General features: G+C 36.6%; 1 protein-coding gene across 4 annotated transcripts in view; it reads left to right on the top strand.

Annotated features, from left to right (window-relative positions):
* The window catches only part of greb1l (GREB1 like retinoic acid receptor coactivator), a 148650-nt gene that overhangs the window by 96233 nt on the left and 28187 nt on the right, over nt 1-24230 (top strand). For all 4 annotated transcript variants that reach the window (XM_009298040.4, XM_068222368.2, XM_021466912.3 and 1 more), the window contains 13 exons: nt 2304-2444; nt 3863-3988; nt 4441-4581; nt 7195-7380; nt 7508-7810; nt 9907-10035; nt 11431-11565; nt 11676-11873; nt 13222-13402; nt 13489-13678; nt 16317-16453; nt 21412-21751; nt 21826-21941. In XM_009298040.4, the coding sequence (XP_009296315.1) occupies nt 2304-2444; nt 3863-3988; nt 4441-4581; nt 7195-7380; nt 7508-7810; nt 9907-10035; nt 11431-11565; nt 11676-11873; nt 13222-13402; nt 13489-13678; nt 16317-16453; nt 21412-21751; nt 21826-21941 (2323 nt within the window). The remainder of the gene's footprint in view (nt 1-2303; nt 2445-3862; nt 3989-4440; nt 4582-7194; nt 7381-7507; nt 7811-9906; nt 10036-11430; nt 11566-11675; nt 11874-13221; nt 13403-13488; nt 13679-16316; nt 16454-21411; nt 21752-21825; nt 21942-24230) is intronic.

Raw genomic sequence — 24230 nt, forward strand, 5'->3', positions numbered from 1 at the left:
CATAGTTTGTCACAAAAAGAGTAGCTATTAGCAATTAATGTGTAAAACATGACACCTTTTGGGGCACATTGGAAATTGTGGAATATTCATTCATTAATTTTCTTGTCGGCTTAGTCCCTTTATTAATCCGGGGTCGCCACAGCGGAATGAACCGCCAACTTATCCAGCAAGTTTTTATGCAGCGGATGCCCTTCCAGCCGCAACCCATCTCTAGGAAAGAAATTGTGGAATAATAAAAAAAAAAATTATAATTTTATCATTTGTGTGCGGAGCCTAATACTACCATTTTGAGACTCCTGAAAATATTTTACCAGCCTGTTTTTTAAATGCATATAGATAATCAGATGAATAAAGATATATCACTCTCTATATCACTACATATATACTGCTGACCGTGAAAATACTTTACAATAAGGTTGAATTAAGCCTCAGTCAGTTCACATGGCTTTTATTGTCGATTACAAAAGTCACTATGTCAGATTATGCGATTTTTGTCGTGATCAAATTTTCACTTGTCGTGGGTAACAAATGTGCCAGACTACGTTCCTTCACGATCAGTCATCCCTTGATGTGTTGCTATACAATAACATAAGTAGTATAACAATACTTCTTATCTTAATTACATTTTTTTAATCTCATTTCGATCTCAATTTAAAAATGATGCTTGCTTACAACTTGGCTACATCATTTAATTTAAGTTCTTTGCTTTACATTGATAGGATCAATCTTGCCTAAACAGTCCCTCGCCTGGACTTGCCATGAGTGAGATGGAAAAAAAAATTAAAGTACACCAGCACCAAGGAAAAATCAGAAGCTCAAGACAATCTTTAAAATACTGACATAACAAAAAAATAGCAAATATATGATAGAGGTTTGTGATACAACAGTAACAGTGAAGCATTAATTAAATTCTCCTTTTCCACGGAGCGAAACAAATCATCCACCTGCACAGTTGAGTAGTGGACAAACACAAACAAAAATATAATTTGTATATTTTTCTTAAAAAATATATCTTTTTGAAACAAATTTTGTTTGATTTAATTTGTATATTAATTCTAATGTACTTTTTGTTGGTCAGTTATCTACTAGATGAACAAGAATAACGAATAACATTTGAGGTTAAGTGCTTCAAAACAAGTCTGCTATATACTTCAGCGCCAAAACACGAATTGCCATTAGATTGTGTTGGTTTGTTGAGTATAATGATAATCTAGCCCAAATAAAACAAAATATTCACAGTTTCAGAGAAGCCTATATTAAACTATTTCACTGTTAATGACAAATTTGGATTAGCAGCACATGCTTTTACAATGTATTCGCAGCACTAAACATGTTACCAGATTACCTCGGAAGAACAAACTCTTTTGGAAGGATGAGAGAACTCAGACTCTTCGCACTGTCAAAGCACAGACCCGCACAGAGACCCACACCTTTTTGCATCCAGCTGAGGTTTCTAAACCTACTAAAATGTCCCGGATTTGGTTTTGCTTTCATTTTCTAAGCTGTCAATAAGTTTATGCACAGAGCCGCAAGAGAGACATTAAATAATTAATTTTGTAATGTAAACGACTCTGAGAGGACGAAAGTACATTCAAAGTGCCTGCAGAATATTTTAGAATTAGAAATAAGCAATTAACTCATTCATCTTGTTTAAATAATCTAAACGTTTTATTCATGCAATTACAAATGTATGAACTTGACTGAGAGATAGAGAGGAGCAGATTTGACATGTCAGTGCCTCATGCCTCCTGATTAGCATAAAAGAGAAACAGTGGATTTTTATTTATTTATTTATTTCAACAGTCTTTTTGTACTTTAACCCATTGAAAAGAGAAAGTTTAAACGGCTTATAATAAAAATAGTGTTAAAAAATCTAATTATGTTTTGTTCGTTGCGTATGGTTAACTGTTTAAGTGCAGTGGGTAAAAGGTGTTTGAATCTGGCTACCACCACAAGTATATTACAAACCTGTAGGAAGCACTGTATGTCCATACATGAGTTATTATTGATGACTGTATAATTACTATCTAACAATTATGCTTTTTGTTTTCAAATTTTAAACCATATTATTGTTATTTATGTGGGGAAAAACCCATTGCTTCACTTTTGAAAACACCATTATCATGAACCGTTCATGTAAAATCTTTAAAATCTTTAAAAATTCATTGTATTTGTATTTTTTTGCTATTGTTTTGATCACATAGATAGCACTTTTTTCAGGAAATCTATTCCAACCCCACACTTTTGAACTGTAGAATGTTTTCTCTGCACTTGTTTTAATTCTTTAAATATTTTTATTGCAGTTCCCACTGCCCTCCGAGTGAATGGTCTAACTAATGGTCTCAGTATGGATGGACGCTCCACTCTACTGAGCCCACCTCGTACAAACCCACTCTCCACCCCTAGTCATGGCTATAGAACCACAGAAACAGGAGACAGTCCAGGTAAGCATTACACTGGCCAATCGCAGCACTACCTGGTGAATGCCATTAATAATCAAATCACCTTGCTTAAGGCTGATTTATACTTCTGCGTCAAGCGCACGCGTATGCTACGGCGCAGCCTACACGTTGAGGCAAAGCCCTACGTCATGGTCGTCGGCGTAGCTGACGTACACCTCTCAAAAAATGCTAAAAAAAAGCGTCGTGAGCCAGATGAAGCGATTGTTTACAAGTGTGGAGTCCCGTGAAGGAGCTAAGGATGGAAAGTTTTGTTTTGTGTTTACCTCATAGTTAAAGTTGTTGGACGTCTGCTAGTTCTTGCCTCAAAATGAGCGAGTTTGAGTCACTTATACATTCAGGAAGCGTTCAGGAAAAGCAAAATACCAGCGAAGAAACTCAACACAGAGAAACATTAACACCTCACTGCCCACTAGCGTTTCAGAAGTGTTAATGCAGACCAACTGTGACAGCGCGCAGAAGTATAAATGCACAGCTACGCGCGTTGCATGCATTGTGGGTTACGCTGGTCACTTGACGCAGAAGTATAAACCAGGCTTTATACATATGCAATGGTCTATTTTAAACATAGGGTCCTTCTGAACACCTAGCCCTATATACATTTCTTGAGATCGCAAATTATGTAGCCAAAAGTACGTATGGCTGCATTTCGTTTTTAAAACAAATGCTATGAGGCAGTATGATACTGTTCCTGTTCAAGCTTACAAGTTGACCGCTTACCTCCATAAGGATAGCTTTCCTTCGGTTACCAATTGGTCTAGTTAGCTAGTAATTTACGTTGGCAGACTTGAGACGCAGAGAGGAGTTGTCCACAACAACTGGGTTTGAGTCCAGTAAAGAATGGTTCCAGAAATCATATAAGACAAAAACAGAAGACAAAAAATAAAATAAAAATAAATAACAGGGTAAGAATGTGGTAAAATCTGAAAACGTGGTAAAAATCAGGCAAGTGCTTTTCTTTTTCTGGATTGCTTTTTTAAAACTGTCGGTTGGATTTAGGGAAGTAGGTGAATGGGAGGGTCAATCGGTGCTTTTGAAAACACTATTGGTTGGGTTTTGGGAAGGAGGAAGGTAGGTCAGGCAATCCGTCTGTTAGTCAGTCAGTCAGTCAGTCAATCGACAGCTGGTGGATTTACACGAGAACAGCAGGCGCGAATGGCACTCGCTGGAGAAATTTGAGATCTCAAAAAGCTGACAAAGCGGCCTCTGGTGGATTTGTGAAAACAAAAACTGCAAAAAAACTTACCTCCTGGAACGTATTTCGTGATCTCCAGAAATGAAAATATTGGTACATTTTCAGAAAGAGTCTGGGTTGTCTATTTAAACTCATCAAATATTTCCACTATCCAATTTGAAATTACATATTGAGTAACAGATTCACCATCCTATGTTCTTTCTCGCAGCATCCACTGCTATGTCGACAGGTCCACCAAAAAAGCGGCATCGTAGTTGGCATCCCACCACTTTAGTGCCCATCCCAGCCACAGCTGTTCCTGTACCAGCCATCCGACCGCTGACCTGCAGCTCTGGTAAATTGAAACTCAATCACACTCAACCTGTTGTTTTTTGATTATCAAATTTGTATTGCCATTGGTCAGTTCATCCAGGGTGTTTATGCATGTCCCTAAGCAGACATGAATTTGTTTATCTCTGCTTTTCCTTTTAACAAGTACCAAGTGGTATCCATGTTTTCTATCCACAGGGATGATTTATTAATTGTTTCTGTATATAGAGGAGTGAAATGTCAGGCTAAAGCAGGTTCTGAACTGTTTCATAGCAGCTTGAAAGGTTCAGCTGAGGAAATGGAGCTTGGAGATTCATGACAATCTTAGTCACCATTGATTGGAGTGCCACATTTACAAAGCTTGAGGGAGAACTGTGAAGAGATCCATCCAAAGTATTATTATCATTCAGCAATGGCTTGACCCCTCACTTTATATGTTCAAGTACATGGATTTAATGTTTTGCTCTTTCCTTTCAGGTCCTTTATTGTCACTGTCCAATCAACAGCCTGCATCGGTGTCAGGGGTCATACAACCACAGCCAATCACAGCTGGAGAAACGGTCATCATTCCTGATAACCTTCTGAACTCTTACGGGGTCCGGCCAGTCCTTCTCATTGGTTAGTTTTTCGTTTTTTACTTACACAAAGATTTAATTTCTAAATAAAAACTTTAGTTTTTTTAGTTGGAATAAAGTAAAAATGGGTGTTTAGCATTGTCGCCTCACAGCAAGAAGGTTGCTTGTTCGAGTCCCGGTTGGGTTAGTTGGCATTTCTGTCTGAAGTTTGCATTTTCTCCACCTGTTCACATGCGTTTTCTTCGGGTGCTCTGGTTTCACCCACAGTCCAAAGACATGTGTGGTATAAGTGAACTGAATAAACCAAATTGGCCGTAGTGTATGTGTATGAATGAGTGTGTATGGATGTTTCCCAATACTGGGTTGCAGCTGGAAGAGCATTCACTGTGTAAAACATATGCTGGAGAAGTTGGTGGTTTTTTCCGCTGTGGTGACCCCTGATGAATGAAGGGACTAAGCCGAAGGAAATTGAATGAATGCATAAAGTAAAAATGTGACAGTTATTTAGGATTGACATATTTGCTTTTTCTACCAACTATGGCACTCCCACTGTCAGTTTGTGTTTTTTTTTTTCACAAATCTCTTTTTAAAATGGATGTTTCTGGCAAGAGTAGGCTTGATCTTTGTATATTCCGCAGTCGGACGGTTCCTGATGTCCCATATGAGCACCTTTTTATAGATTTTCAAGTCTTCCAACGTTATTCCAATCCACTATTTTTTAAAATGTCAGATAGCAACAGAAGCCCTAAAATCAAATCTGATGTGTCAAATTACCTGTCAAACAATCTCTCCGCAAATGCTCAATTAAAATGAAATCAAAAATATTATATTCTTAAAAAGTAGATTTTAGATATGGCATCATAGACAGGATCATTTATTTCAGTTATTTAATTTTAGACTGAGGTTTCATTTGTTACATTACTTAAATGCGCAGTAGATGATTGTCTTCAGAAACAGTTTTTGTTGTGCTGGGCTCTTCATTTTCTGATTTTAATGATTAAAGTAAATGATCTAAATGTATTTATTTGTATTTTTATTTTCTGGTTGAGGCATAAGACAAAAAAATGTTTGTCTAATTAAAATTTGTCATGCTGATAATTCCCATAACTCTGATTAGTAGCCCAAACTCTCTGTCAACAAAGTGTTGCACCTCTGTTCATGCAGATCCACCGTTTGCATGTGAGAGAGTGATAGCAAATTTAAAATCCTGAAACAATATTAGAGTTACTTTGTATTGAAGTATTTGTTTTAGACAGGTCATATTATGTTTTAAAACTGTTTTAGTCACACAAAGCTGATGTAGATTGTGTTGTTTTACAAATAGGTTATATGCACAGAAGTGTTGTTCTGCCAGTGAAATATTCTGGTGAAAGATTGATGTGACTGTATTTAATTTTATAAGTGCCTTTTACAGCATCGAGAATGTAGATTTTTTTTTAGTTTTACAAAAAAAAAAAAAACAAGTAAATAGCGCTATTCCGCCTAGCCTGCTTTACTGAGGTAAAGTTGGTTTTATATTCACATTGGGTCATTTTTGAACAATGGCAACCTGTAACGCGCTCCCTATATTGTTTACCATGCTACTCTGAATATTCACTCTGAAATAGCAAGTATGACTTCTGTAATAAGAATAATTCCTGCACCCCGCTGGCCAAGCATAGTGTAAGCATAGTTGCTAGATATAATAATTGTAGTATTTTAAAGTACTATAAAAATTTCTAACTGGCAAATGGCATAATCCAGTGGGTTTCTGTCATCTTTAATGTGTGCGTTCGTGATATTAGGAGGTGTGGCTTTGGACGGGAGGGAAGGGACTGTGCTTTCAAAGCTATTATGCTAAAGGATAACATTTTTGTCAGACCACCTACTGCACCTTTAACTATATTAGTTAACATTTCTGCACATTAGTAGTTAATACTTCTACAGTATTTTTTAATGTTAATGTTGAGTTCAACAAAATAGTTTTTTAATGGACTTGACCTAAAATGAACTAACAGTGAAAAGTTGTATTATTACTGACTAACTTTAGTAATGACAAATACATATTTGAACATAGTAGTAGACTTTTAGTTACTTAATAGCTAGCCTAATGAGCTATTTATTACTAGTTAGTAAGGTAGTAGTTAGGTTTAGGTATTAGGGATGTAAAATAAGATCATACCTTATTAGTTCACATTAACAATTAATAATTTAATAATAGGCAGATAAAAGTCAATAGTTGATAGTGTGAATTGTTACCTTAACTAAAGAGTTACAAAATAATTTATATATCAATAAGTATTTTCCCAGAGATGGGTTGCAGCTAGAAAGGCATCCGCTGCGTAAAAACATCTGCTGGATAAGTTGGTGGTTCATTCCGCTGTGGCGACCCCAGATTATTAAAGGGACTAAGCCGAAAAGAAAATGAATGAATGAATGAAGAATCAACAAATATCTTATGTATTGCTCATTGCTAGTTCATTTTTGTTACTACATCAACATCTGTAGAGTTTTCTACTTTTTATTTTTTTTTATAAAGCCACTTTTATATTAAAGTAGCATAATCTGAAATAGTATTTTCACAATGAGGCCCATTTTACAAAAATAAGTCACCTTCACCTCAAAGAAGTGTTTAGATGTTTGTGTGAACTCATGGTTGTTTGAATTTCCTCTCCAGGTCAAGGCACTTTACCATATTTCTTTGGCAATGTGGGTGATCTGGTGGTGAGCCCCCTGCTGGTGAGCTGCTACAAGGGCAGAGAGCTCAACGAGAAGACCCTGGCCAGCCTGGGCATGTCAGCAAACCAGTTACTGACCACAGAGACCATGATACTGCTCACACTGCAGTACCTCGCTCGACTGGGTATATGATACTAACACGCCTAATGAATTTGGATTTGTAATACATCAGTTCTAACAGGTTTTAATGGATCAGAACCAATAATTTATCCATTGTGAGATCAACACATTCTTTTCAATTGTCTGTTCAGGTACAGAGCAGATACCGTTACGGGAAGAGTTTGAGCAAATCATGTTGAAGGCTATGCTGTGTGGTCCGACTGGCCCTCCAGTGTCGCCTGCGCAGCTGCCCTGGTTAGCCCGAATGGAGGCCAGTGTGTCAGGGGGCAGTGTTCAGGTGCTGGTCACCCACGGCTCTCTTGGTGAGGGTATCTCTGAGTCTCTGCGCTCACTGAGTGAAACATCACCACAGCAGCAGCAGTGTCTCCCCAACTATGTGCTCATTATCTGCACCTCCAAAAGTGGAGCCAATGAGTTCTGTGTGCTCGTGTTGGGTAAGTTTTGCTTTATTCTCCAGTTCATGGTTTAAAGAAACACTCCCCTATTTTTAGAAAAGTAGGCTCTTTTTACAACACTACTAAAGTCAAACAGTTCAAAGAGTTTTGCAATTTTTGAATCCATTCAGCCGATGTCTGGGTCTGAAAAAGGGCACTTTTAGCGTATTTTAGCATAGATCATTGATTCTGATTAGACCATTAGCATTAGTACAGTGTTTTGATAATTTTCCTATTTAAGGCTTGACACTTCTATGGTTATGTAAATGAAAAGTTATTTTCATTTTTTTTCGAATAGCTATTTTCTAGGTGGATATTGCTAAGAATTATACTCTGGATTTAGTGTAATAATTAAGGAATTTTGCTGCTGTACCTTGGCTGCAGCACATATTCTAACTTGTAGTGCAAGTGTAGGGCTTGGGTACTATTTTCAGGTACAATGTAATATCGTTGCACCTGCTAAAGCCATTGTTTTGGGAGCTGTTGGTTTGGTACTTTCAGTATTATCTTTGCGTGAACTGGCCCGATCTAATCCTGTTTATATGAATTTAGCCTGCTCCCAAGTAGGTTTGAGCTACCAGAACTGTTGCTATGACAACAAGTCTCAGATGAGTTTTGAAGAATAAAATGATCCTGGATCATGTCAAATCGGCAGTATCCAAATCCAGCTAACTGAGTAAGCCATGTCCGAAGAACAGACCTCTGCGATACAGTCAGTCAGCGCAGTCCTCCCTCCAAAGTAAAAAGCGATATTTTGTGTCTGTTGGAGTACTTACAGGTGTTCCATTGGCATTTTTCTGCACATTAATTCTGACCAATCGATAAGCAGTTTAGGAATTATGTTCAGTATCATCTGGCCAAGGAGTGATGTGGATTTTGTCACAAGACTGCATTTTGGTTCTTTTCAAGTGGTTCGGACCAAAGCAATCAGTGTAAAAAGAACCCAAAAATGGCAGAAAAATGCTTTAATGTATCAATTGTTGCCCTTAGTCTGGACCAAATGAACCGGACCACAGATGTGAAAGCCCTTTTAAACAGGAAAATGTTAAAAACTCTTTGGACATTTTTGAGGTTGATGCTAATGGTCTGATTCAATGATCTATGCTAAGCTAAGCTAAGGCTCCCGCCAGATCTAGAGTAAGCTGAATGGATGAAAAATTGGTAAAACTCAACTGTTTAACTCCAGGGAAGCTGTAAAATAAAATAAATGTTATGTTTCTTTAATCTTTAGAAACTTTAAACGATATCAAAAAGCAACTAATGCTGAGTTCACACTGCATGATTTTAGCCATGACTTTCACTGAATCACAAGTTTTACAAAATTATGAAATTGTCCTATTGTTTGAATTGATTTCTGACTGATAAATACATCTGGGATGACCTACAGCCAATGAAAGTGCAAGATACAAGGCAGCAGGCAGTTTGGTAGGAGTTATAAACCACAATATTATCAAGCATAGCTTCATTTCAGAGAAAGACTTCTTATTGTTTCTAATCACTTCTCTCGAAAAGGTGATTGTGGACAAGACAGAGCATATTATTTTCTTGTCGACTTAGTCCCTTTATTAATCCGGGGTTGCCAGAGTGGAATGAACCGCCAACTTATCCAGCAAGGTTTTTTTTACGCAGCGGATGCCCTTCCAGCCGCAACCCATCTCTGGGAAACATCCACACACACATTCACACACACACTACGGACAATTTTAGCCTACCCAATTCACCTGTACCGCATGTCTTTGGACTTGTGGGGGAAACCGAAGCACCCGGAGGAAACCCACGCGAAGGCAGGGAGAACATGCAAACTCCACACAGAAACACCAACTGAGCCGAGGTTCGAACCAGCGACCCAGTGACCTTCTTGCTGTGAGGCGACAGTACTACCTACTGCGCCACTGCCTCGCCCCACAGAGCATATTAGAATCATCATAGACGTGTGGAATCATCACAGAGCATATATAGAATCTTCATATTATAAAGTGTGTAAAATCCTGTTGCCAATCCATTTTTGCAGTGTAAACAGATAGCTGTGCAATGTGAAAACAATGACCATTATTTGGATTTGCCAACTAATTATTTTATGTGGATCTTTTATTTAGGTAAGTATCAGTCTCGAGCCTTGGCAGAGAGCATGCTGTCTACAAACGAGTTTCTGAAGGAGATCAGTTATGAGCTCATCACAGGGAAAGTTAGTGTACTAGCCTCACACTTCCAGAGCACCTCTTTAGGTGAGTATCAGTGCATGATAAATAGTGGATCCAATCTCTGTCGTCATCATCTTTTCATTGTTCTTTATTTAGAAATGAACTGAAAAATGTAAATGTAAGCAGCTGTTTGTGGAGAACACAAAATGTCATGCTCATAGCCAGGCAGCGTTTGGTCATGGCGCCCTCTCTGGTTATTTTTGAAAGTAGTTAAAAGACTATAGTTCTTTTAAAAGGCTATAGTTCACCCAAAACTGAAAATGTACTGAACTTCAATTCCTTTTAATGTTAAAGACACAAAAAAAGATAGTTTAAAGAATGTTCAAACCTGTAAAACCTGCAACCTCATGACTTCCATAGTAGGGAAAACATATAGTAAGAAAGTCAAAGGTTCCAGGATTCAAGCTTTTTTTTTTTATATTTTGAAGAAATCTCAGGTTTGTAAGAAGTGAAGGATGAGTAAATGCTGTCAGAATGTTCAGTTTTGTGTAAATTATGCTTTAAAGCTTAGAATCACTTGTACACTTCTATTATAATATGTTATAAAATAATTTCTACTATGCCTTTTAATTGTACTGTATTTTAAATTGTAATTTCCTACTGTAATTCAAGGCTAAATTTGGTGCATGATTTCTCCAGTTTTAATATGCTTTTATTATCATTCCAAAATGTTTTTGTTGTCTCATGTTTTATAAAAACTGGGGTCCATTTTATTTTTTAAGGATTCTCTTTTGTTAAAATAGAGACTATTAAAAGGAATATCAGTTATTTAACATAGCCATTCCTTTGTAACTATACTGTCACTTTCAGTCAGTTTATCTATGTCAAGGGTGTCAAACTCAATTCCTGGAGGGCTGCAGCCCTACAGAGTTATGTTCCAGCCCTGCTTTAACACACCTATCTGTAGGTATTAAACAAACCTAAAGCACTCAATTAGTTTGATCAGCTGTGTTTAATTACGGTTGTGGTCACACTGCACTTTTTTCCCAATAGACTTCCATTCATATGCATGCAAATGCGTCAGACCAGAAACGCAAGCTTGTGCAACAAGTTTCGCAGTTTGCTGCGGTGCAAAGTTCAAGCTTGCTGAACTCTGACCTGCGAAATCACATAACGTGATTGTGTAAGACCAACCGAAGATCAAAAGATGTCCTTTCTGGACAGAAATTTAATATATGGACCAATCGCTTGCTTTTTAAATGTCTAATCATCTTGTTTAAACCCGCCCCTTTTCACAGCGTCGTAGTACAGAATTTCACATGCTCAAACTTGAGTGTGATCACAGCTTAAACTGTGCAGAGCTGCAGGAGTTTAACACCTGTGATCTATATTAACTGTTTACTGACCCCAAACTTTTGAGTGATAGCAGTGAGTGAGAGTGTCCCTATTATTAATTTCATCTGGCTTGTGGGGCTACAGGTGACAATATGGACAAACAGCTGGTTCGTTATCAACGTAAACGCAAAGACAGGGTGGTTCAACCTTTTCAGGGGCATCTCACCGAGTACATCCACTCCCAGGAAGCTGCGACCATGATACCAGAATCAGGGCCAGGTGAGACTTTACTGTATATCACAATCTGTCATTTTTTCTTGCCTACAATTAAAAGGTTTACTGCCATGATAAATCTTAACGCTAAAATAAACATTTAATATGTGTTACAGATCTGCTGAGCGATGACTTTCAGATACACCCTCCTCAGTTGAGCGTTGCACGAAGCCTTTTGTCACAGGTTTGTGCTATTGCCGACTCAGGGAGCCAGAGCTTAGATCTGGGCCGATTCTGCAAAGTAGACTTTCTGATTCTGGTGCCGCCCTCCCATGTTCTGGTTCACCAAACAGTCCAGCGAATACGACAATCAGGTACATCACAACGGAAAAGAAGACAAATTTGAAGCAATATTGCTGTTTTTCTACTCATGTCAAACTCACTACTGAATACAAATCAATCGTTGAAGGTTCTTGAATTTCTGGAATATGATGGAATTTTAAAGTGTCTATTCCAGACATTAAAAAACAGGGAATTTTTATATATTTTTATATTTAAGTCATGGAATATTAGAGATTTTTGTTTTGTCTCTTAACATTTTAGTTTCTATTTATCAAAATGTAATTTTTATTTGCCTTTTTTATTGTTTTGTTTCACACTTGTTGTCATGGTTAGGCTATTTTTCAATTCAGTTCAGTTCATCTTTATTTCTAGACCACCTCAGCAGGCACACAACATCATTAGACTTTAATATTAGGTTACATTTAGGTCATAAAGTCAGGTGACCAAAATTCAATGTGTAACCAGCATCTAAGGACAACGTTATTTTGACGTCCAATAATGGTGTTAATTACGTTGATATTTGGTTAATTTTATGTTGTGTTGACCAAAATCCAACATCTGATAGATGTCATAGTGGTAACGTCCACACAACATCAAGGTGTAACATTATTATACAATGACATTTGGTTGATTTTAGGTTGAGATTAGGTTGGACGTTGGACATTGACGTCGGCCTGATGTTGGGTTCTGTCGTCAACCCGATTTTCGTTTCCAAACAAAAATGGACTACAACGTAGTCGGCTACAATGTCAATATGACGTCATGTTGACGTCCTGTGCCTGCAAGGATTTTTACAATGTAGACTGTGTCAGAGCAGCCTAACAATGAAGTGGTTCTAGTAAATTGAAATTGCTTGAGTCCAGTTTTCAGAGTTGAAGTTTAGTTCAGTGTAATATTAATGTCATCTATATTTTACAATCATTTTACGCTCATCAACTGGCAAAAATATAATTCATAGGCAGTCATCAGACTGTACCTGCTACCTGAAGTTAACATGCCAGCAAAATATACATTTTAGGAGCTTTGGCTTCAAAGAATGGGTGTTAAAAGCAGACAACGGATAGTAGTTTGCAAAACTACTATCAACTATCAAATTTGAAAGAGGGAGCCGTGCAAACAGTGAGTACAGTATCTATTGTTGTTCTCATAGTGGCTGTTAATGTTCTGCAGATATGATATTTAAGCTAAAACTAATCTAATATTATGCAAAGCACAACAGCAACATGTTTTCTGTTCATTATAGGTAAAATTATTCTTTTTATTTAGTAAAAGTAAGGGAAGAGTCATAAATTTGATATTTGGCTTAGAGTGACAACCCTGATCATTAGAATTGCTATGATTTATTACAATAATATTACACATTGTTGTCCTCATGTCTAGGCGTCCTAATAGATCTCGGTATAGAGGACGTGTCATTAGCCATGCAGAAGTCTGACAAGTATGTGGTGCGTCTGGACACAGAGGTCCACACAAAAATGGAGGCCTTTATGAGGAAGGTCAAGCAGAACCCTTATACACTCTTCGTCCTCATTCATGACAACTCGCACGTGGACTTGACAAGGTGAGAGATGCAGCTATGTGCTTTATTGCAGGATTTGTCAGGAATATCTTGCGTTAACGTCTTGTCTTTTTCTCTTGGTCCACTAGTGCTCTTTCAGGGTCGGTTTGTCATGGGGAGCTGCAGGGATTGGCTGATCGCGTGGTGAACTGTCCAGAGGTTCTGGAAGCAATAAACTTACTGGTGCTGCAGGTCAGCTGCTTCCCGTTCACCCTGCAGAGCCGGCAGTCACGAATCAGTACCCAGAATGAAGTGCACTGGCCCGACACTGAGAACCAGGTGAGTTTCACTGACCACCAGTAGATCTAAAGGAGTATGTGGAGGATAGAAAAGACTTCAAATAGCCAGTGGTGTAAACTAACAAATTACAAATACTCAAATTACTATAATTGAGTAGTTTTTCTCAAGAATTGTAATTTACCAAGTAGTTTTCAAAATGTGTTCTTTTACCTTCCTTTGAGTACATTTTTAGTACAGTATCAGTACTTTTACTCCACTATTTTTTCTTCAACCTGCAGCCACCACTTTATTTTTTTCCTGTCTATAGGAATTTAAAAAAGTCAGTCCTTTGATTCTAGTCCAATCAAATCGGACATAGAAGTAAATAGGTAAATCGCATCATAACGAACTACCTCAAGACATGGGTAATTTATAATTGTAGCAAACTGTTTGGAAGCATTAAAAGTGTCCAAGAAGATGTCTAAAATCTTTCCACGCATTGACCCAGAGACTGTTTGGATGCATGTCACTGATGAGAAGATGACGGGTGTTTACTGTATGATGACCGAAATGGCCTTAAACACCCAGCAGGCACAAACATCAACATGACGTCAGATTGACGTTGTACCCCAGTTTTGTTTGGAAATGAAAATCAGATTGATGTCAGAACTCAATGTCAGGCTGAAGTTATTGTCCGACGACCAACCTAAAATCAATCAAACATCAATATTGATGTCAAATGATGTTACAGCTTGACTTGTGTGAACGTTACCACTATGACATCTATCTATATGCTGGATTTTGGTTGCCACACCTGACAAATAACTATTCAGTATTTAACGTCAATGATGTTGGTTTAAGATGTAGGCTCCATGTTGGATTTTGGTTGCTTTCTAACACAACCTAAAATCAACCAAATGTCAACATCATTTGAAGTCGTTATTGGACGTCAAAATACCGTTGTCCTTAGACGCTGGCTAGACATTGAGTTTTGGTCCCCTGACATCACAACCTAAATCTAACCTGATATTAACGTTTTATGGCATTGTGTGCCTGCTGGGCAATAACTAAATAAACTACAGTATGTTATGTTTACACACATGCACAAATTACATGTAAATGCATCAGCTTTTTACAGCGTAGTACTCACTATGCACTACTCTTGAGTACTCTTGAAATGTCTACTTTTTACAATACTTTGAGGAATATGTACAACTGATCATTTTTAATTTTAGGCAAGTAATGGTACTTTTACTTGAGTATGATTTTTCACTTCTTTTTCCACCACTGCAGATAGGTGATGTGCGTTTATATGCATACACATTGTGACTTTGCTCATGAAAGTGTCATGGGTGTATTTTTATTTATTTATTTATTTAATTAATTTTGAACATTTGTAAGTTTTACAATTGAATAACTTTGTTGAAATAAAACAGTCATATCTATTTTTCCCTGACTTTTACTAAATATGTGTATATTTCCTTCTAACATTGTTATTTATTGAAATGACAAAACACAAAAGAGTTCTGATTATTTCAACCTAGAACTACCATAGCGGCGTTTCAATGTCTGCTACTTTTCCCAGTGACTTTAAATATGCATGTTTCTGTTGCCTAGCAATTTCCTGCTAACAAAAACACAACTTTCTGTTGACAAAAACATAACTTTACTTCAGATTTGTCTTTCAAATCAGCATATTCATTGGCATGAAAAAGCCTTCTCTCCTGCATGTGAAAGTGAAAAGTGCTCTATTCTTGCTTAACTATTCATTTATAGGCTGTATTACCAAAAAAGATCATATGTTTAGCATCATGACTTAATTAAATATGATGACAGACATTCAAAGCATCTTTGAAATATCCTAATAGAAGCTTTGAATGTAAATATGATGTCTTACATGAGAATGTCAGAATGTGTGCTATGGTATTTCTAGTAACCATCATCTGTAAGTGGCCCTCTGACTAAAAATCATAGATAATATGCCAGGAAATGCATCATTTTTATATTTAAAGTGTGCTTATTTTAAAGTATAGACACAAACATTCCTAGCTTTGAAGGGACTGAAAAGTGCTGGGGCACTTGAGCATTTGAAAGTTTGATTGTCAGCATCTGAATGGCGTTTCATTTCAATGACGATCAGCTGAAAAATGCAACACTCCAGTCTTTCTAGTGTTCTTGTGAACGCTCTTGTAAAACGGTGATCATTACAGCAAATCACAGCCATATTTGTTGAGAATGTGAACACAATGGCAAATCAGCAGTGTTCAATAATGTATGTGGGAAATACTGCTATTGTCACAATTTTTACATTTAAGTAGACTTGTGAATGTTGTAGATCCATAAAAAAAAACACTTTGGGGTCTCATAGTTTGACCGAATAACTCAGAAACAGCTTTTCTCATATGATAAAAAAATCCAGACTTGTGAATAATATATAGACATTGACACATCATTGAAGTATTCACAATCATATGCTACATCATCACAAGTGACGCCACCCAGTTATATGTTTAAAAGCCAGAAGAAGAAAAAGTTGGAGGAAAGTTGAAAGCCAGATACTCCCTCCAGTTAAAGCTAATAGGTGCAAACATTGTCTTTATTGATGTTCAATTCAAACTAATCTGCAAAAACCTTAGGAAATGTAGTCCAGGGTTTCATGATGCTATGAAATGACGATGCTACTGTTTGCATGTAACAGCAGGGTGAAGCTTCTCCTAAAGACTTGATCTACTTTGGGCTGAAGGACTACAGCAAGTCTCTGCAGTGGGGAGTGGCGAGTCCAATTCTGCGATGTGATGACGCCTTTGAGCGGATGGTTAAAACCCTGTTGGAGAGGTTAGTCCATTTCACATAGTTGAATGTACTTCTGAAATAAAATCACATGAAGAAAATAGAAAAATATTGTTTTTGTTGCTCTGATCAGTTCTGAGATTTTGTTAAAGACAAAATCAGGAAACGAAATGTGGATTACGTTTGTTTATACTATGGTCCGTAACTGACCCGCATGTGCAGAAGTAAAGATACGGACAGCACAAAATGTTTAATTATGCACAAGTTATACTGTATGAAGTAAGCCCGCTGTCAGATCATGCTTATATGATTATTGCCCTTTTCACAGACAACCGTGGTGTATTTCATGAACTGTAAATGATTGTTCTGCTACTACTAATTTGGGTTTCGGCATTTTAAATCTACAATAAGTCACTTGTGAATGAAAACACTGATGACTACCGCGTTGCACGTTTGTTTGATCACCGGTGTAGTGAACTCAAGGGTTGATGAGCAGCCGCAGACAACTGTGAAGGCGGAGTTGTTTTATCTCCGTTTGCACTTCGTATTTTACTTCGTTATAAACAGCAGACACGTACAGAAGGTGGGTTTGGGTGCTCAAACACCTGCCCTTTGTTCTCTTGGAGAAAGTTCTCCCTCCTTTGCACTTGGATCCCTTATCCGTAACATGCACGAGGCTCTTCAGCTTCGCGATCAACCCGTGCCCCAATCCTTAACAAGCACCAGTTTTGCCTCCAAAATTTTTTCAAAATGAACAACCATCTTTTTTGTGGTAAAACAATTGCCATGTGTGCTATTCTACTATGCTGCTGAGAAGTAGAGGATGTTTGCAGCACAGAATGATGACGCATGTCACTCGAATATTATGTAAAAGTCGCATGAAATTCGACATAACCGTTTACACTGCGGTCGCACTGCAAAACATCAGATCTGTGTCTGATTTAAGACTACATATGAGAGGCTACGTTCACACTGCAGGTAAATGTGGCACGAATCTGATTTTTTCCCCCTCATGTGACATAGGTGATGACAGTGTGAACAGCCCAAACCGCATGGAATCTGATCTTTTCAGGTCAGATCTGTGCCACTTTCATATGTGGTCTTAAATCAGACACAGATATTTTGCAATGCGACCGCAGTGTAAACGGTTATGTCAGATTTCATATGACTTTTACGTAATCTTTGAGGGACATGCGTCATCATTCTGTGCTGCAAACATCCTCTACTCCTCAGCAGCACAGTAGAATGGCACACAGGGCGATTGCAGTAGCACAGAAAGTTGGTTGTTCATGTTGAAAAAGAATTTGAAGGCATAACTGGTGCTTGTTAACTAATCTGGTTAACGATTGAGGCACGGGTTGATCGCGAAGCCGAAAAGCATTGTGGGTGTTGCGAATGGGGGATCTGTGTGCAACTGAGGAAGAATTTTCTCTCCGAGAGAAAAAAAGGGCAGGTGCTTGAGCACCCAAACCCCCCTATGCACATGTCTGCTGTTTATAACGAAGTAAAATTAAATAACTCCACAAACGGAGAAGAAACCCACCCCGCCTTCACAGCTCAGCCTGCAGCTGCTTATTAACCCTTGATGAGTTCACTACACCGCCGGTGGTCAGAGCGCCACGCACCGCGGTTGTCATAAATCACAAATGATCAGTGTTTTGTTTTTTTTTTAATCACAGGAGACTTATTTTAGATCTCAAATGCCGAAATACACAGTAGTAGTACCAGAACAATCATTTAAAGTTCATGAAATACACCCCGGTTGTCTGTGAAAAGGGCAATAATCATATAAGCGGGATCTGACAACGTGCTTACTCATGCAGCACACACGTGTGTGGATAATTAGACATTTTGTGCTCTCCGTAATGCACTTTTGCGCATGCGGGTCAGTTTAGGACCATGATCTGTTCACACTGCAAATCTGATATTGGCCACATTTATAAGATCAGTGTGAACAGCCATGCAAAACAATCAAATCTGAGAAAAAAATCAGATTTGAGCACTAAGCCTTGCAGTGTAATTGTAGCCAGAGTTGCACAGATCTGACCTGAAAAGTTCAGATTCCATGCGGTTTGGGCTGTTCACACTATCATTACCTGAGTCACATGTGGGCAAAAAAATCAGACTCGGGCCACATTTGGCTGCAGTGTGAACGTTGCCTTAATGATCTGTTTACACAGCAAATCTGATATTGGCCACATTTCTAAGAGCAGTGTGAACAGCCATGCAAAAAAAATCAGATCTGAGTAAAAAAATCAGGTTTGAGCACTAATCCTGGCAGTGTGAACGTAGCCTAATGCACTTTATCTGTTTGCATCTCTGGATTTAAATTACACTACAAAAAAAATGATGTCCAGAGGAACTTATGAATGATATTTAGCTTTAACCTCCTAGGGCTTAGTGGCCACATACAGAACGTGGTCAGCACATTTTAGCTCTTAAGTGGCTATTTAAAATACTTTGAATGTTTTATATTTTGTTACAGACATACAGATTCATTCTGCAACTGTTTTGCAGCATGTGAAATGTCCCAAACACTATTTTTAACTGCCCTAAATGGGGGAAAATATTTTTGTTTTTACTCTGATAGACAAAACATGTTCAAATATGTTTAAATATACATTACAAATCAGTCAGGAATTTAGTGTTTTATGTAAATTTGGACCACAAGTCCACATATATATCATATTTCTCTAAAATAACATCATATCAAAAGATGATACTTAGATTTTATTGTAATTAGGTTCTAATAAGCCTAAATAGCAAAGAAAAATAAAAAAAATGCATGTAAACAAAACACCTTAGGCCTTTAGAGGTTAATAATCCTACAAGTTTAAAGGAATTGTTCACCCAAAATTAAAAATTAATTTACTCACTCTTCAGTTGTTCCAAACCAGTTTAAGGTTTTTGCTTTGTTGAGCACAAAAGAAATTAATTGAAAAATGTTGGAAACCAGTAACCCTTGTGTTTTATAGTATTTGTTTTTCCTGCTATAGAAGACAATAGTTATCAATGAATATACTTCTTTAAAATATGTTCAGAACACACAAGCAACTAACAAGCTTTTTAAGTGAACTCTCACTTTCAATAGACTATTTCTAATTTTTATAATTTTGGCAAAAGAAAAAAAGCATGTATTCTCTGGAAAACCTGGAGACTCTTTTACACTATTAAATAATTACAATATGCTAAAATCTACATCACCAACAGTAAGTTTATATAAAAATAGACTAAATATTTGCATTACTTTCGGCTCTATCTTTTTAAAGACGGTTTTCTTAAAATAATTTGTTTATTTACATTCAAAAAATGTATGTACGATTTTAGATGACAAGCTCTTCAAAACTTTTCATACCACATTTGCAACGTTTTCCTTATTTTATCTCAATAAAATAATACTCAATGAAATACTAATCAAAATATTTATTCTGACAAACGAAAAAAATACATTCACTCAAATGTAAAATGATGTTTCATTAGACCATGAGTAAATTTGTTTCATTATGTTCAACTTAAATATTTATTTGTTTTGGAAAAGATCTTTTATTTTTTACTACAAAATCGAAGTTGTACTGTTTGACCAAATAAATACATGTAACATTAGGCAATGCTATTGCAAGTTATTTTATTTTCAAGATGTGAGGTAAACTATCAGCTTGTGCTTTTAGTATGGCTATAAATGTCACGCTAGATCAGGGGTGCTCAACCATGTTCCTGGAGATCTACCTTTCTGCATAGTTCTGCTCCTACCCTGATTAAACACACCTGAACCAATTAACTAGGCACTTGAATGATTACAGGCAGGTGTGTTTGATGTGGGTTGCAACTGAAATCTGCAGGAAGGTAGATCTCCAGGAACAGGGTTGACCACCCCTGCGCTAGATGGTAATCAAACTTATATTGGAAATATAAAAAATTAATAGCAGTACATTTTTTAGTGGTGGGCAAAGCGAGGCTTCATGAAACACTGAAACAGTTGAAGCAAATTTGTCCAAGCTTCGATACGTTTTGAAACCCCACTCTACAGTAACACTTAGTGGTCATTTTTTGATGTATTGCACTGAAATCGCTTCAGCATAGAACAGTTGAGCAAATTGAGGTACTAAACTCCACTTTGTAGAGTTGAACGTTCAAGTGATTTAGTGGAGTGGTCAGGGTTCCTGACAACCAGCCAGGGATAGTGAGTTTAAATTCAGGCTGATACAGCTATTTTGAAATGCTTAATATCAATTTGAACTGCTTTGTTCTTGTATTGTTTTGTTTCAACATTGGTCATTCGAATAAATGCTTTGTGAATAAAAATGTCTTGGTTTGGTTATAAAACAAGATTGTTGCTAGATCAGACAAGGTTGTTGTTGAAAGTTAACAAGAGTTATTTATATTATTAATTAAATTTCCCATTTATTGTATTTTATTAACGTCTACCCAAACCCTAAACCCAACCATCACAGTACTGTAAAAATATTAGTTATTGTTTTACAGTGTTACAAAAATGATGCTAAATTGATGGCCTATCCGCAGCTGTATCCTATCTGGACTACAGCAGAAAACAATAACATTATTAAAATACAAAAAATCTTGATTTCTGAGAATTCGAACCCAAAAGCCATTTGAAGCACATTAACAACGTGTACTCTCATGGTCCACTAGGCTATATGAGACAAACACATTTTCCGACCCTGTCAGTTAAATCCAGATTCGCAAGGGCTTGAAACGCTTCTGAACTGATTGATGCTTTGAGTCGCTTTAGACACGTGACCAGGCGTTTTGAAACACTTTAGTCATGTGACCTGGGTGTTTCAGATCATGCTTTGGTGCAGTGTTTCAAAACATTTGCACTAAGGAATCTCGACACTGTGTCGAAACATCAGTTTCATGTTAGCCATCCCTAGATTTTTTTCATAGTCATATAACATGAAAACTATCAATTTTGTGAAAAATCTAATGTCTCTGTCTGTTAGTATACTGTATCTCAGTCATGAAACCTTCCTCGCTGATTTCAGGCACCCACATTTGCACAGTATGGTGATCCGCAGCTACCTGTTGATCCAGCAGTACACAGAGGCTCTGATGGCCCTCACAGCGGCCCCTTCTTTGCGGGATCACGTGACCCCTCAGACACTTGCCATGGTGGAGGATCTGCTGAGTGTGCCAGGCCGCAGCAAGCATGGGTGCGGACACATGCTGCTGGTGCGTGTGCCTTCTCTGCAGCTGGCACGACTGGCACAGGAGCGGCTGGAGGAGGCTCGGGACAAGCTGGGGCTGCAGTACCGCTTTGCCGTGCTGCTAGGAAGCCCTGCTGCGGAGATCAGCCTGCCGGTGCACTTCTGTGCCCGTCTGCGGGTAAGAATCCGATCCTTATGCGTCTGGCTCTTATCACGAGAATAAACATGGAATAAGAAAACTGTGTATTTTAGGCTTGGAGGGGCTGTAAAAATGAGGAGTGGGTCCCACATACATATGAAGATCTGGAAGGACTTCCATGCATTGTCATCCTCACTGGAAAAGATCCTCTTGGAGAAACCTTCCCGAGGTACTTCATGCCAACTGTGTGAAATTATTCTTTCTGTGTATAATATGTACTATATATACAGTTAAAGTCAGAATTTTTAAACCCCCTTTCAATTTTTTTTTTATTTATTTATTTATTTTAACAGATTAATTTATTTATTAACAGAGCAAGGAAATTATGACAGTATGTCTAAAAATATTCTTTCTTCTAGAGAAAGTCAAACGTGTTTTATTTGAGCTAGAATAAAAACAGTTTTTAATTTTTTAAACCCCATATTAAGGTCAAAAATTTGTAGCCCCTTTAAACTTTATTTTTTCTGAAAGTCTACAGAACGAACCATCGTTATACGATAACTTGCCTAATTACCCTAACCTGCCTAATTAAGCTAATTAGCATAATTAAGCCTTTAATGTCATAATTAAGCCTAAATGTCACTTTAAGCTGTATAGAAGTGTCTTTAAAATATCTAGTAAAAAATATTTACTGTCATCATGGCATAGAGAAAATAAATCAGTTATTAGAAATGAGTTATTAAAAGTCTTATTTTTAGAAATTGGGAAAAAATGAACAGGGCAGCTAATAATTTAGGGGGGCTAATAATTCTGACTTCAACTATAAGTACTTGTAGAAAACCTAAGTAAGTAGACAGGGTGTGTGTGTATATATATATATATATATATATATATATATATATATATATATATATATATATATATATATATATATATATATATATATATATATATAAATGTCTATGAAAAATAAAAATGTAGTTTTTGTAAATAGGAAATACTAAAAATAATTAGAATATTATAATATAATACAAAATATTAGAATGACTTCTGAAGGATCATACGAAAAATCAAAACAATATATTCAATTTTGGAATGTGTTACAAAAAAAAGATAATTTTAAATTGGATGAATATTTCACAATATTATTACTATAATTTTAATAAAATAATTGCAGTCTTGCCGAGAAAAAGAGGGAAAAATTAATATTTGAACTGCACTATATAACATAAATATTTTTTATTTATTCATTAAATAAATGTAAATAGGTACAATTTAACAAGGTCAATTCAAGCTAATAGAAATTAGCTACAAATATGAATACATTTATTGTATTTTTGACAATTTTTGTGTAGCCTTTTTTTAAACCTTTTTAGATTCATAATAAAAAATAAAACATTTAGTTTTAAAAGTTATGTATGATAGATTTAAAAGTCAAATAGATATTTTAAATATAAGACATATATTTTTCCCAAAACTTCCCAAACTTTTCAGCCCACGACCCTCAAAATAACAATGCCAGTGACTCGTGACCTCCAATATCCTCTGAGGTGGTTACCAATAGGTCGAACTCTATTCTTCGGTTTTTTTTTTTTTTAATGTAAGTGAGTGCTGTAAATGTGCCAGAAAGTTTAAGCTGCCACCATAAAATCAATCTTCTGCATCTGACGCTATTGCTCTGTCTTTAATATAATATAATCACCCCAAGGGTCATAATCCAATACGAAAAAAAAGATTGCTACTACTTAAACTACTATTTTAAGCTTCAAAATAGATAAATATGGCAATTATAATGGTTTAATAAAATTAATTTGATTTTTGGAAATCAACAAACAACCCTTTGTCCAACTCCTATTTTGGGAACCACTGATCTAGATCAATAAAAATGCTGCACAGCACATGTAAGTATTTTGATTGACTTTACTTGCCTCTTAAAAAAGAGCACCACCTTTTGGCTACTGCAGTTGCTACAAACAAAATAAACAGTTATTTAGATTTAGATTAAAATTTTATAGAAAAACTTTCAGGATGTTTTAGAACTTCTCATCGAGTAACATTTACTGTCCTGTAGATTTTTTCCAAGATATTTTTGATACACTGAAGATTAACATCCTGTAATGTCTAGTTCAGACTGCATGATTTTCAAAGTAGTCGTGTCACGGATGTTTTCACACTGCATGACTATTTGGGGTAGCTTTCCATCCGTGCTGTGTTTACACTGCAAGATGTATCGGCGACAGGGGGTTTTCACACTGCATGACTGCATTTTACTATATATATATATATATATATATATATATATATATATATATATATATATATATATATATATATATATATATATATATATATATATAGTAAAATATTGTAATATATATTTTGTTACTGCATAATGAGAAAGAAGCCTTTAGGTGGGGTAGAAAATGTATTTATGTTGCCCACCTGGGATTGAAGGGAGCAATTTCTTTTTTTATTTTTCGACCCAGTTGTGGTATTGCTCAGATAACATGTCAAACAG

Source organism: Danio rerio, chromosome 2, assembly GCF_049306965.1.
Source record: "Danio rerio strain Tuebingen ecotype United States chromosome 2, GRCz12tu, whole genome shotgun sequence".
NCBI lineage: Eukaryota > Metazoa > Chordata > Actinopteri > Cypriniformes > Danionidae > Danio > Danio rerio.